The following is a 14785-nucleotide window of genomic DNA, read 5'->3' on the forward strand; positions in this document are numbered from 1 at the left end:
TCTGTATTCTTGATGCTCTTGGCATCGCTCACCAGGCAGAGACCCAGGGCTAGTCAATCCTTAGAGACAGCAGGGCATCACCTGCTCTGGGATGTGCACTGTGGCACTGTTACACTTGCCCCGGATTAGAAACAACCTGAATATCCCATAGGCAATGTGTCCAGAAAGTTTTGATACAGCAACTCGATTACTGGGCAATCATTCAAAAAGTATGTGTTAAATCATTACTCAGTGACGTGGGGAAATAACCCACAAATAGGACTAAGTGAAACAACCAAGATACACAACTTTCTGTGCAGTCTGATCCCAAAAGTGTTACAGCCAAAAAAGACAGGAAGGAAATGTGCTGAAATATGAAAAAAGCCCATCTCTGAGTAATGAGTAGGTGATTTAAAACAAATAAATCTTCTAAGTGGGAATATCTCCCTTTAAAAATATTTCTCGGGGCACCTGGGTGTGGCTCAGTTGGTTAAGCACCTGACTTCAGCTCAGGTCATGATCTCAGAGTCTGTGAGTTCAAGCCCAAGCCCTGCCTCAGGCTCTGTGCTGACAGCTTGGAGCCTGGAGCCGCTTCGGATTCTGTCTCCACCCCTCTCTGTACCTCTCTGACTTACACCCTGTCTCTCTCTCTCTCTCTCTCAAAAATAAACATTAAAAAAATTTTTTTTAAATATTTGTCTACCTTTCTCTTTTTATATCTTTCCCTAACCCCCTATCTTTATGTATTTCAAAGAGGGTTTCTTTCTTCCAGATTACCGATTCTCCTATACCAGTGCCTGTTTCTGCCACCAACAGGCACGCAGACCCTGGACATATCAGCCAGGGCGATCGTATGTCACTCTCTTGTTAGAAAAACACATTTCAAAGCCAGAAAGAAAGCTCTTGCCTTGTAGGAGAAGGAGGCCTCGCTGCTGGGGTCTGCGCCGCTTGTGGGCGTGAGCGGGCGCAGCTGCAGGGCCGCACCGCGGGCTCGGTCCATGGCTCTAGGGGCACATTTCCTGGGGGCCGGAGCTGCCGCTAGGCGGGGCCGAACCCGGGGACCATCTCTCGCGGCCCGAGTCGCCTCCTTTCACGGCGGCCGTTGGAAGACTTCGAGGCTCTTCTGGCTGATTTACAGCCGCTCCCTCTCCTTCACCGCGAGAAGTGCCAGGTTCTGTCTCTCCCAAGCAGGCAGGAAAGGGCGCGAGTCTGTATCCTGGCGGTGCCCTGGGGTGGTGGGGAGGAACGTGAGAAATGCATGTACAATGAGCTTCGTTACCCGGGGAGAAGATGCTACGGGGACAAGACGCAGGCTGTTGCCATTTACAAAATTACATCATGCCTTTGGTCCTCTTGATAAAGACATAGCTCAGGGTGCCTGGGTGGCTGGGTCGGTTAAGCGGCTGACTTGAGCTCCGGTGACGGTCTCACGGTTGGTGACTGTGTGAGTTGGAGCCCCACATCGGACTGTGTGCTGACCGGCTCCACCTTGGAGCCTGGAGGCTGTTTCAGATGCTGTGTCTCCCTCTCTCTCTGTCCCTCCCCAGCTCACACTCTGTCTCTCTCTCTTAAAAATAAATATTAAAATATATATAAATAAATAATAAAGACATGGCTCATCCACTTCAGAACCTTTTCCCCTGACCCTTAAAAATTACCTTTTCTCAGGGCACCTGGGCGGCTCAGTTGGTGGCGCATCTGACTCCTTTTTATTTTAATAGATTTTTTTAATGTTTATTTTTGAGACAGAGACAGAGGGTGAGTGGGGGAGGGGCAGAGAGAGAGGGAGACACAGAATCCAAAGCGGGCTCTAGGCTCTGCGCTGTTAGCACAGAGTCCATGGCGGGGCTTGAACTCATGAACCCTGAAATCATAACCTGAGCTGAAGTCAGGCACTTCACCAACTGAGCCACTCAGGCGCCCCAAGTGTTTGACTCTTAACTTTGGCTCAGGTTATAATCTCAAGGTTCATGGGATCGAGCCCTGCGTCGGGTTCTGCACTGACAGCATGGAGCCTGCTTGGGATTCTCTCTCTCTCTCAAAAATAAATAATTAGGGGTGCCTGGGTGGCTCAGTCGGTTAAGCGTCTGACTTCGGCTCAGGTCATGATCTCAGAGTTCGAGAGCTTGAGCCCCACATGGGCTCTCTGCTGTCAGTGTGGAACCCACTTCGGATATTCTGTCCCACCCCAGCCCCCCGCTTCCCTTACCCTGCTTGTGCTCGCTCTCTCTCTCCCTCTCAAAAATCAACAAACATTAAAAAAAAACCAATTAAACAGTTAAAAAAATTTTTTTAAATAACCTTTTTGCTTCCCCTCTGCTTCTTTCCTCCTGTCATATCCTAATTGAAATCCTACCTTGTCCATTTCCCCTACATAAGATGTAGAACACTGCCCCTGTCTCCCTCTCCAGGCCTCCAAAAACTATAACCCACTGTCATAAAAAAGGAACCACCTGTGTTCGACATCGGGACGAGAGAATGAGAAGAAAAGCTATCTTCACGGATGGCAGAAGAACTGGGCTGCTACCCGAGTGTCAGCCTAGCACGGGTGAGGGGCTGCTGCACCCTGGGAGAAGACCTGTGTGACCAGACGACACTGCCTCTGGGAGCCTCAGGTGCCTCATCTGTAAAGTGGGGGTAATAATGTGGCTTCAAATAGGATCAGCAGTGACAGTAATTCCTATTGATTTTATCGGACTGGTAGTTTCGATGCATATCAAGCTTTTCTACCAAATAGAGAAGAAAGATGAAGTATGCCCCTAGGGTTCTGGAAGGCATGGCCAAAACACCTTACCACAGTGCTCAGGGTTTCTTTGAGGTCTTCTTATAGTAAAAAAAAAAAAAAAATCATACTAATTCATATTCTACTGCAAAGTCTATGTTTATTTCAATTTAAAAAAAGTTATAATAGCTTTTGCTCTGTTATACGCTACCTGTTTGCCTTTGCCAAGTCATTTAACTTTCCAGGTGGTTTTCTCTGCTATCAAGTACAAATAATCAGATAATAACATTCCTACCCCCACAGGCCTGTTGTGAGAATTTGATGAGATGATGCCCATAAAATGCTGTGCGTAGCAAATGGCCAATGAATGGCAGCCATTATTATTAATTTTATTCTTATCAGCTTACGTATTTAATTTACCCACAAACATTCCTTTCTTTTGTGCCTTCTTGCTACAAATATTTATTGAGGTCTTACTATGTGCCAAGTAGACACAGCCTCTGCTATGCCTCAAGCCTTCAGAAAGTTGTTCTTTGTCCTGCGACTTCCAGGTCCTTCTGTTAGCTAGCCCTACCCCCAGGAATGCTGGTTCCTGGTATGAGCAGCACAGTCCTATGTCACAGGGCTTAACACTGTCCAGCATCTAGGAGACACTAGATGCTGGGCTTAGCGCAGGGGCAGCCACGAAGACCATTTAGCCAGGGGCTCGCTTCGTTGAAGGGCCTCAAAATTAAACCATTGTTGCTCTCTCCAGATGAGGTGGTACATTCAGGAGATAGTCAATACCTGAATTGCACAGATATACATATATATGGTACCTATAATACACACCATATGTATACAATATATACAGGGTACACTCATCAATTTCATAACTCACATCCCATAAGCAAGCGTCCCTGACTGTAAAGACCTGTGAGTATTTGCAGTCTTGTGAGAGGCATAATTATTCGTCACTATAGTTTTATGTGTGGGTGAAAAGCATTATTGGGTTAAGTGTATGTATTTGAATGCTTTGAATATGGTAGCCTTAGGAAGGAAGAGTGGCCCGGGGACAGACCTCCGAGACACCCTTAGAGGCTTTCCAGCTGGAGCTGAAGGGGCGCTGGAGCGCAAACTCTGGAATTTGCTGAATCCCCTGTGCATCCCTTGCCAAGATCTGGCCCAAGGCCTGCCATGCTGACGTCTGTATACACCTCCTGGCTGGCTAAACACAGGCCTGTTGAGCACCTGATGCAGTTCACAGTCAAGAATGGAATGGTTTACTCAGGCCAAATCAGCCACAACTCCAGAGATACAGCGTGCCCAGCCCCACCCACAGGATGTCAGAGAAAGCAAACTGGCCTTGGGGACATGCCAATGGGGTGATGGAAACCTAGGCCTCCTAACCCTCTTTGGACCAGCTACTTTGTTCAGGTGGGTTTCTGTATTTGCAATTGTTTGTGGTGGTGGTGTTACTGTCATTTAATTCGCTTTTAAAAAGCAGCTTCGCTCTCTGCCTCAGGAACGCTCAGGCCTCTGAGGCATCACCTGCAAAGACAGGAAGCTCTCCTTCGGCTAGACTTTGGACTAAAGGCTTCGGGGCGGGTGGGGGGTGGGGGCAGTGCTCCCTGAGTAGCTCAGTAAGTTAAGCATCTGACTTGATTTTGACTCAAGTCATGATCTCACAGTTCGAGGGTTCGAGCCCTGAATCTGGCTCTGCACTGTCAGTGCAGAGCCTGCTTGGGATTCTGTCTCCCTCTCTCTGCCCCTCCTCTGCTCACGCGCTCACTCTCTCCCGCTGTCTCTCATAAATAAATAAACAATCAGAAAAGAAAATAAGAGCTTTGGAGGAGCTCTTTGCAAGTTGCCCTCCCTTGTAAGGCGCACATTCTTTGCCTAGTGATTCTCCTTTTCTGCCTTCAAAGCACTTTTCCAGGACTAACATATGTCCAAGAGGCAGGTGGCCAACCCTGTGTACCCAGCCACCCCTTAATTTTGAGGCCCTCACAGACAGCCGTGAGCACAGGGTCACTGACTCAAGAAATCAAAGATAATTCTAGGTGCTTGCTTCCATTCCTCCCCCAACCCCCCACTCCACCCTTTATCTTAATGAATTATTTCACCAACCCACAGAGCAGGTCAGAGGAGAGGACCACAGCCCATGGTTGCTAAGAGGAAGATTTGCATTAGAATTTGGCTCTATCTGAAAAAATAAATAAATACAATACGCTTTTTCCCACCACCTGACGATTCGCCTTCTGGCTGGTGAGCGCCAGTTACGCCAAGCCCTTTCTCTTTCCTGGGCTTTGGCTCACTAAAGGGTTACACGCTTCATTGTCCCCCCTCCCCCCCTCCCCCCACATTGAGCTGGAAACTACAACTTCCAGCAGCCAGTGTAGATCAAGAATACCCACCCTCCCCCCGCCCCGCGCTCATTCCACCTGCTAACTCCACCATCTGCTATTGCCAGGAAGCTCGAGCCGGTGTGGAGAGGAATAATTTGGTCAAAGTTACTGCATTTCACTTCCTGATTTGGTAAAGCCTGCCATCACCTATATGAAGACACACCCATGGCCCCTGCAAAAAAGCATTCAGAGACAGCGAGACCCACACCTGGAAGGCTGGTGACACAAGAATAAAGGGTATTTGTAGTAGGGGGCGTTAGATGATTCCAAATACATTCCCTTTCCCGAAAAACCAAAGGCTGATTTCAAGTCCCCCCACCAGGCTTCATCGCTACTCACCGGAGGCGTTTTCTCTAAGGCCCACTGATCGGAGGTTTCTGAGAAATGACTTGGACTCTTGGTGCAACCCGGACGCACAGCCTCCTTAATTCCTTCCCCAACTCGAGAGCGGCCGGGGTGCTGCAGTGTTTTGCTTTCAAAGGCCGCGCTGTGATTTGCCAGGCCGCCTGCCAGTCAGAAGCTGGCGGCGACTTCGTGCAAGCGAGTGGCTGCGAGGAAGGAATGGGCGGGACAGCCCCCGACCATTGGCTGTGCCGCAAAGCTTGCTTGAAGCGTAGGGGGCGAGCCTTGCGGAGGCGGCGCCCTCCTCCAGCCTTACGCTCACCTGGAGTGGGTCCCCTCTAGCGGCCGCACCAAGGACGTTGGGAAAAAAACCCCGCTGTCCCTTTCCGCTGTTCCAGAGAGCTCAGGTGACTGCTCACCTCTCCCTGCCCGACAGGGGGTCAGCCTGCCACAGTCCTGCCTTGCAATTCTTAGCGCTGCCTCCTGGGCTTGCTCCTGCTGTTCCTCCACTTTATGCTCTCGCCTTGTATTTAAATGCCTCACATCCCGCAAGACCCGGCTCCCCCAAAAGCCTTCCGGAGTATGCGGGGCCCCCAACACCTGTTAGCTGCGCCATATACCAACCCTCCCCGCACGTCCGCAGCTCTGCAATACTTAAGGTCCTCCCGTGAGCCTAGCACTTGATGAATGCTTCCGAACAACTGTATGTACAGTAAGCAATAAATGTCGACACGTGCATGGAGCTTACACTTTTTCATACACGCATCTCATTTCAGATCCTCGCAACAACCCCCTGGGAGGGACATGGAGCTCATGCCCTTTTCACAGATGAAGAAATGGCATTTGCGCAGAGACCCCCAAGGAGGAGAAAGTAGCCAGTTTGGGTTCAGATCTGGAAGCAGAGAGAGCTCAGAGGAAACATCTGAGAGCAGAACGAGGTTGGCATTTCGCAGGAACTGCCCATAGGAAAGCTGATTCGAGCAAGATTTTTCTGGGGCGTGGGTGTTAGGAACCGCAATCAGAGGACCCGGCCAGGGATGACTTAAGACCTTTGGATTTCATCCTAGATTTGGCGGGGGGGGGGGGGGGGGGGGGGGGGGGGGGGGGGTTGGGGGTTCTGAACTGGGGAGTCACAAGATTACAGGGACTGCCCTGTAACTTGTAAAGAGGGGCACAAGGAACACTGTATGTCTGTCTGCCCTTGGATCGTCGCCCGTATCAATCCTGTTTTCTTTTATACACAGGGCATGGAGGACTGTTGTCTTAGGTTTATTCTTTTAACTAAGATTTCTGGGTAGGCAAAATTCTAAGGCTTTCGGTCTATTACAAGACATTTGAAGGATCACTTAGATAATCGGCTATTAAATTTCCCAATCCGTCCTGATTTAATTAACCTGAACCCTAAAATTCTGGCAGCTTCCCTGCGGATTTTTTTTTTTTTGAAACGCCTCTGGCGATTGGCCAACAATTTTTCAAGCTAAAGAAACAGAGGAAAGCATTGGCTAGTTACTCAGGAAGCGGGCTGAGGAAGGACTCTAGAATGTTAGGCGGTTGGTTGCCATAGAGATGGGGAGGCTGGGCAGGCGGATTCAGCCCAGGGGAACCCGACGAGGTAGGAGGCAGTTCTTGTCCAGGATCGGGTCGCGGGGTGGTGGGGAGGAGGACCTGGAGCACCCCATGGGACACCCACTGAGACCCCCGGCCTTCTGGGTGCGTGCGGAATTCTGCGGAGCTGGGAGATGCCCCGGGGTGAGAAGAAGCCAAGGTCGGAGGTGCTCCTTCCTGACGGCGTGCCTTCAGAGCCCCCAGCTCAAGTGGTGATGATAACCAGGGCGCGCCCTCCCCCGCGGAGCTCCTATGAAGGGCGTGGGCATCTGGCCCCCCTGCCTCTGCCCCTGGGAGTGTACCAATGGTTGGAAGCTCTGCGCTGGGCAGTGGGCGGGCCACCAAGGGCTGAGTTCTAACCCCAGGTCCTCCCCAGCACCTTGGGTGTCCCTCAGCAAAGTCTTCCCTGCTCTGGGCCTCAGTTTCTCCATCTATAAAATGAAAGGGTGAGACTGGAATTTAGCATTCACTAGGAGGCTGCTAAAGGTCCTTCCAGCTCTCTGACACACTTTCTCAGTTCATGAAAAAATATTAACTGTATTATTTTCCCAAGAGGGCTTTGAAAAGTGTAAAATACTTTCAAGATGCACTTTCAAGTTAGCATCATATGCAACTGAATGTGTAAAAATCTCATATAGTCAAAAGTACTCAAATACTATAAAATTCCATATAGTAACAGTATATATGATTTAGTATATATTGATATATGCCACACATTAATATGCATGTATAGATGTATAAAATATGTGATAATACCATAACAAAGATGCGAAAGGGTTTTTCCCCCTAACGTAGTAGAATGAAGATACACCTGTATTTATAGTCAAGTGAGTTAAATCCTTATAGAATTGTGGCTCAGAAAGAAGAGTTGTATTATGAACACGTCTATATGCACTATGACTAGAATATGTCTACCCCTAGCATCCATTCATTCCACAAATGTTATTGAGCAGCTACTTTGTGCTAGGAAGCAGATTGGGGATTCAATGATGAATGTTCTATAGGAAGACCATAAACAAACAAGTACATATAAAATATGAGGCTGGGTAGTGAAAAATGCATCGAGAAACATAAGGCGGTGTCGGGCTGGAGAGAGAGGGGTGGTGTCCTGTAGGAGAGAGTGGTTAAGGAAGACATCCCTAAAAGTTTGAGGAGAGACCCGGATGAATCTGGTGACAGGGCCAGAAGATGATGCCCAGAAGAGGGAAGGGAAGAATCCCCACCCTACAAGGAGGTATTGCGGAGGCTGCAAAGGGCCCATGTCTTTTGGTAGTGGGATTGGACGGCTGCCTTCAAATACTTGAAGAATAGTCCTATAGAATGGTGGCTTTCACACTTTTGGAATGTGACCCATGCTAGAAATGCACTTTATGTTGCCACCCAGCACACACACATACACATGCCAACAAAAAGCTCATGAAAGACTGTGGGCTGTGACCTGCGTTTTGAAAATCACCAGTATGAAAAGCGGGTGAGATTTAATCCAGGCTGACTCCAAGGGGCAGAATGAGGTGAAGGTGGGGGGGGAGGGGGATGAATCAGCTTTGATACAGGCAGGAACTTTCTAGTAATTAAAACCACCCAACAGTGAAGAAGCTTCAGGACTGAGTCCTCAGGAATTTTCAAACCGAGTCCTGGGAAAGCCCAGCATTCTGCGAAAATGCAACAGCCTCAAATATTTGCTTTTGAAAACTATATGTGGTATGGGGCGCCTGGGTGGCTTAGTCGGTTAAGCGTCCGACTTTCGCTTGGGTCATGATCTCGCGGTTCGTGGGTTCGAGCCCCGCGTCGGGCTCTGTGCTGACTGCCAGCTCAGAGCCTGGAGCCTGTTTCAGTCTGTGACTCCCTCTCTCTCTGGCCCTCCCCTGCTCACGCTGTCTCTCTCTCTCTCCTAGAAATAAATAAAAACCTTAAAAAAAGAAAAAGAAAAAGAAAACTATATGTGGTATCGTAATTAGAAAAAAAAAAAAGAAACCTAACCGTGCGCACTCAAGGAGGCTAAGTGTCAAATTTTAGCATGTTAACACTCAGTGTGTGCTCCTTCGAGGTTATTATAAGTGGATAAGGGTGAGCAGAAGTCAGACTTCCGAGGTTCAAGGTCCGATTCCACCTCTTACTCTGGTGTGACCTTGCGCAAGCCACCTAACCCCTCTCTCTAAATGCCTGTTTTCTTATCTATAAAATGTGGATAAAACCTCACTGGATTATTATAAGGACAGCATGAAGTATTCCATTCAAGCTATTTAGGATCGTAAGGGCTCAATAAATGATCGCTCTTATTTTAAGCTGTTAATATACTATCCCTGTGCATATGTCAAAAACTAGTATGAATAAAAGCCTAGGGTAGGCCTGGCAGCAGCATCTACTTCATCACAGGCGTCATTGTATTTAATCCATAAGCACCTTGAGAGGAAAAGTACCGTTCCCATTCTCAGTTCACGGAGGGGGCAACCGGCTCAAAAGATTAAGTGTCTCATCTAGAATCAGGACTAGTAAGTGGCAGAGTACATACAACCTTGAACCCAGGACTGGATACTCTTGATTACTGGTGCTCACCTGGGACTTCCTTAAACACAGGCCATTGATTTGGAAGGTGGTGTATCTTCATTACTCTTTTTTGAGATTCTAGGCCCTTGATGTCTTGTCATGAACAGTTCTACCAGGATGTGCACCCGTAAGGCACATCTGGGCAGGGCTCTGTTCAGACCTGGGCTGCACCTGCTCTCGTCCGGCTTCACAGGTATGCGGTGCCAAGGCTCCCAAGCATTACGAGCAGTGTTGACTTTAGGTGGTAGGATTATGGATTGTTTTAGAAAGTCTTTTCAATGTCTTATAGCTTCCAAAAATTTGATAAGGTGCCCATACCACCACTATAATAAGAATCTTAATTTTTTTCTAAACACCCATAATTCTACACATTAGTTCATTTTTATTTTTTATCATTTGTTTCTTAACTTTTTTATTTGAGTGTAGTTGACGCATGATGTTACATTAGTTTCAGATGTATAATACAGTGTGATCCTACAAGTTTAAACATCATGCTATGCTCACCCATTAGGGCATTTTTGTTTTATTTTATTTTTTTAATGTTTGTTTATTTTTGGGAGAGAGAGAGAGACAGAGTGAGAGCAGGGGAGGGGCAGAGAGAGGGGGGAACACAGAATCCAAAGTAGGCTCTAGGCTCCCAGCTGTCAGCACAGAGCCCAATGTAGGACTCAAACTCACAAATTGTGAAATCATGACCTGAGCTGAAGTTGGACGTTTAACCAACTGAGCTGTGCAGGCGCCCTCCCATTAGCGCATTTTTTTTTTTTAGTTGCAGATTATTAATTCTTCTCAACAACACATGCACCTTATTCAGAGGCCTATTTCATCATGGGGAAGCAGAGGGCCTCAGCTGGGGCATTTCTCAAGTGCCTGCAGAGCAACTTCTTTATGGAAGGGTCCTTCACTGAGGCACATTTTTCCACATTGACTTAATACTTTTACACTCTGGCCACTTTCTTTCTCTCCCCACCAAGTCCATAAAGAGTCCAGAAACTTCTTTTCAGGGCTCCTTAGCAATGAGAGGATTCCTTCATTTGTGGTACATCCAATGGGACTCTTGCCCTATGTTGTTCCTCAGGGGGAAAAATGCCTGGTACCACTTTGTTCCTGTTGATGGCACTGTGGTGGTGAATGAATAAAGACTTGAATATTACTGCTTTAATTCAGCTCCATGTCCTATCACCTTGACACTTGAATAGTGGGGCATATTTACTCATGCAAAAGTATATGTATATTTTATTAGTCATTTTTAAAGAAAAGACACAATAAATTTAGGTAGTAGATTTTTATAGGTAATCTTTAGATATAAAAGCAAATGGAAAATAAACACTTTTAAAATGTTCAAACTTTCTAAATTTCAGTGAAATATCATTTGAGGCAATATGGACCTATCATTTTATATTTCTGCATTAAAACACAAAAGTATACACATTTAATGAGACAGCATTTTCACATGTATTTGGGGAAAATAGGACAGTTGGCAATGAGATTATATACCTAAGTTTTTCCATTTGTAATAATTCAATATTTTAAAATACCTAAAGTAAGAAAGCAGAATTATATTAAACCTGTATAGAAAATATTCACTATATTATTATTTATTTTAGAATAAAAGTAATCAAATTAAGCAAATAAGAATAGCTTAACAATTATAATGTATCCCTTTAATAAAATATGCATCTAAATTAGATTATGTTTTTGAAGGGTATTGTGATATTCGAAAAGTACACAGATCAAAATGTTGGATGAGAGCTGGCTATATTATTCTAACTGTAATTTGGGTTTAGATGTGTGTGTATATATATATACATGTATATATATATGTATATATATAAGGTATTTAGCTTCTTGAAACAAAATGAAATATGTACTTCCTGGATTGTAAGACAGGTCAATAGGCATGGCAGCACTACTCCAACAGAAATTACCCATTGGACTTCATCTCTCAGACCATTAGCGCATTTTTAAAATAAGAGTTTTCTTGTAGCTAGGGAAATAGATGGTAGAAGAAGTACTAAGTACTTAGTAGAAGTACTAAGACAACAACACAGCACTCTGGGGTGGTGAGTAAATGGTGGCTGCTTTTATATATCCTAGAAGACATTTTTATACTGGAGTAGATGGCTTTGCTGTGAGCATTATTGATTTCTCTTGCTCTGAATCTCTTCATTTCTTGGAGTGCATTGCCAATAACTCTATTAAAGGTTAAAATTTCAGTGCAGATCATCAACCAGAAAAGATTGAGAATTACTGCAGAGAGAGAATCAGGTAGAGAATGAATACTGAAGGTGAAAAGGATTGGTTGAGCACGCCATCATTCATTCAGTCCTCCATTTGTTCGGAAATGACCTAAGTTCTTTGGGGGAAAAAAAGATGAGCAAAATAGAACTCAAGTCTGTCCACAAAAGATTAACTGCTATGGAGATTGAATCATGCTCCTGCTGTTAACCTAAAATATAGACAGACATGAGGTAACTGGTTTTAGACATAAGACAACAGGTAACTTAGTGTAGCAATTCTTGAGAGAAGGGAGATAAGGTGGGCCCTGCAATTGCCCAAGGTTAGTGCTGGGGGCAGTTTCCAGGCCACAGTTTAGTGGGGGGAGGTGGGTACCCTCAAAAAAAGCCCAGCTTTCTGGGTTGGTGAGAATAAAATCAGTTTAGGACGACCAGAGAGGTTGGAATTGGTTGGAATTTATAGGGTAGAATACCACAGAGGAGGGGCCTCCACAGATAAAGTTCAGAAATAGTTCAGAACCTGAGTGGTTCAGTCGGCTAAGCATCCAAATTTGACTCAGGTCATGATCTCACAGTTCCTGAGTTGGAGCCCCAGGTTGGGCTCTGTGCTGACAGCTCAGGACCTGGAGCCTGCTTCAGATTCTGTGCCTCCCTCTCTCTCTGTTCCTCCCCAGCTTGTGCAATAATAATAATAAAGGAATAGGAAGAAGTTTCTTCTCAAGTATTTGACTGATTGGTGATGGCCGTGACAATGAGATACTACTATACAACCACCAGAATGCCTAAAAATGAATAAAACTTACCAAACAAGTGTTGGTCAGGATGTGTAGCGATTGGAACAACTTACTGGTACAGGGACCAACTCAGAAGAATCTTAAAAGCAATGAGCTATGTGAAAAAAGAGAGTCACAAAATGGTATATATGATTACATATATATGACATTCTAGAAAAGAAAAGGCAACTATGGTGACAGAAAGCAAAGCAGTGGTTGCCAGATGCCAGGGTTGGGAGGGCACTGATGGCAAAGAAACACGGGGAACGTTTGGGGATGATAGGTGTATTTATGTGTTTCTTGCGATGGTATTTGACACAATTGTAAAACTGAATCGTACACTTAGAACTGATGAATTAGTTTGGATGTCACTTATCTCAGCATGGATAAATTTATAAAATCCAGGCCTTTGGTAGCTCTGTAAGCAGCGTCAACAATGAACACTTTCAGAGTTCCTGTTACAGGCAGTGCAATGTGCTTGGGAGTTAGGGTCCTCGAACTTGGGAAATCTCAGCCTCTACCCACAAGATTCCCCAGGCTACCCTGCACGTACCAGAACCCAATCAACATCGTTAACAGGAATGTGAAACACTCCCTACACATGCTGTATTTTGCTGTTTCAGGTGCTTAGAAGAGCATGTGGTAGAGTTTTTCATCCAACAAATGGAACACATCGCAGAACTTTGCTAAGATGGACAACTCAACAGACAAAGCCCAGTGCACTGGCAAAAACTATCCCAGCAAGGCCAGCAAAGTACTGAAAGGTCTTGTGAACTCAATAACAGATATAGTAATAGTAAACCCTGGGTCATACCTCAAGGCTTTCCTTACGTGGTTCTTCCCCGCTTCCTAATATGCTGGTTTCCAAGGGACTATGAAAACAAAGGATGGGGTGGGGGGAAGAGGAAGTCTATTCAACACACTTGTTATTTCCATGTCTCTGGTAAGAATCTCAGTCCTCACATTTAGATGTGTAAAATGATCTTACTTTCTGTATTCCTAAAATTAACGCAAGGCCCCATTCTGCCGGCTTGTTGGGAAGTTTAACTCCATACATTATGGGCACAAATCCTATGTCCTCATTGTTTCAAGTTTTGGACCTTTCTCCTGAGAAAGAGGTGATGGGATGGCTGTGTGGGGGAGGAGGAGGAGCACTCAGGTCATTGCTCAGCGTGCCACACGGGTGAGTGGCAGTCCCAGCCTCCCTGGTTTTGTTTGTGTGCACCAATTGTGGACCACACCTGGGGTTTAGGAATCATTGCTGGGGCTGGAAACCTCATTCCAAGATCTTTATTCTACCACTTTTTCTTTCTTTTGGGGTATTTCCACCTCCCCAGTGGGCTTCTAGAATCCCTGATGCTCTCCAATCCCAACCAGACCTCTCTTTCTTCCTCCCATCCTTTGATTTTGTGCTCTCTTTTTCTTTTCTTTGAAACATAATACATATTCAGAAAAAGCACACCAATCATAGTTACACAGCTTAATGGATATTCACAATGAAAACACCACCTATGGAATCACTGTCTCAGACCAAGACATAAATTCTCAACAATAACCCCAAAGTCCCATCTTGTCCCTTTCCCCTTCTCTGCAGAAGTAAACACTACAGCTATCCTGACTTCTAATGTCATTAACTACTTTAGCCTGTTTTGGAACTTTATATAAATTGGAATCCTACAATATGAACTTTTTTCTCTCAGGCTTTTCTCACTCATGTTTGAGGGATTTAACTTCATGTTTCCTGTATCAGTGATTAGTTCATTTTCATTGCTATCAAGTTTTTCTTTGTTTGACTATGCCACAATTTATCCATTCTACTATAGAAGGGCATTTGGTTTGTTTCCAGTTGGGGGCTACTATGAATACAAGATTTTTTAACTATGCCTGTACGTGTTTTGGACACATATGTATGGATGTTGTCCATACCTTGGAGTAGAATTGCTGGGGCCTAAGATGTGTTTATGATCAGCTTAGACAATATCAACATTTTTCCAAAGTAGTTTTGTCAATTTCACTTCTTTAAAAAAAATTTTTTTTTAAATGTTTCTATTTATTTCTGAGAGAGAGAGAAACACAGAGTGAGCAGGGGAGGGTCAGAGAGAGAGGGAGATACAGAATCTGAAACAGTCTCCAGGCTCTGAGCTAGCTGTCAGCACAGAGCCCGACGCGGGGCTCGAACCCACGAACCGTGAG

At 45.5% G+C, this 14785-nt stretch overlaps 2 protein-coding genes and 1 long non-coding RNA gene across 7 annotated transcripts in view; 2 read left to right on the forward strand and 1 right to left on the reverse strand.

Moving 5' to 3' along the window:
• The window catches only part of NIPAL3 (NIPA like domain containing 3), a 48684-nt gene extending 42668 nt beyond the window's left edge, over nt 1-6016 (reverse strand). Inside the window, exons 1-2 of the mRNA XM_039234032.1 lie at nt 5428-6016; nt 887-1206 (exon numbers count right to left, since the gene is read on the reverse strand). Of these exons, the coding sequence (XP_039089963.1) occupies nt 887-979 (93 nt within the window). The 5' untranslated portion in view covers nt 980-1206; nt 5428-6016. The remainder of the gene's footprint in view (nt 1-886; nt 1207-5427) is intronic.
• Nucleotides 3737-5444, forward strand: LOC120232990. Its single transcript, XR_005528692.1, has 3 exons — nt 3737-4117; nt 5154-5325; nt 5411-5444. It is a non-coding gene; the product is annotated as an uncharacterized LOC120232990 (long non-coding RNA).
• A 978-nt stretch (nt 6017-6994) lies between the features above and the next one.
• Nucleotides 6995-14785, forward strand: part of STPG1 (sperm tail PG-rich repeat containing 1) — a 53673-nt gene continuing 45882 nt past the window's right edge. For 2 of the 5 annotated variants that reach the window (XM_039230653.1, XM_039230677.1), the window contains exons 1-3: nt 7006-7042; nt 9658-9775; nt 13216-13356. In XM_039230653.1, coding sequence (XP_039086584.1) covers nt 13284-13356 — 73 coding nt within the window. In that variant the 5' untranslated portion in view covers nt 7006-7042; nt 9658-9775; nt 13216-13283. Of the gene's footprint in view, nt 7043-7106; nt 7248-9657; nt 9776-13215; nt 13357-14785 lie in introns of those variants that run through there. The other 3 variants (XM_039230660.1, XM_039230663.1, XM_039230671.1) reach the window with 3 other exon arrangements.

This window comes from Hyaena hyaena, unplaced genomic scaffold, assembly GCF_003009895.1.
Source record: "Hyaena hyaena isolate Hyena2069 unplaced genomic scaffold, ASM300989v1 scaffold_3, whole genome shotgun sequence".
In the NCBI taxonomy this organism is placed as follows: domain Eukaryota; kingdom Metazoa; phylum Chordata; class Mammalia; order Carnivora; family Hyaenidae; genus Hyaena; species Hyaena hyaena.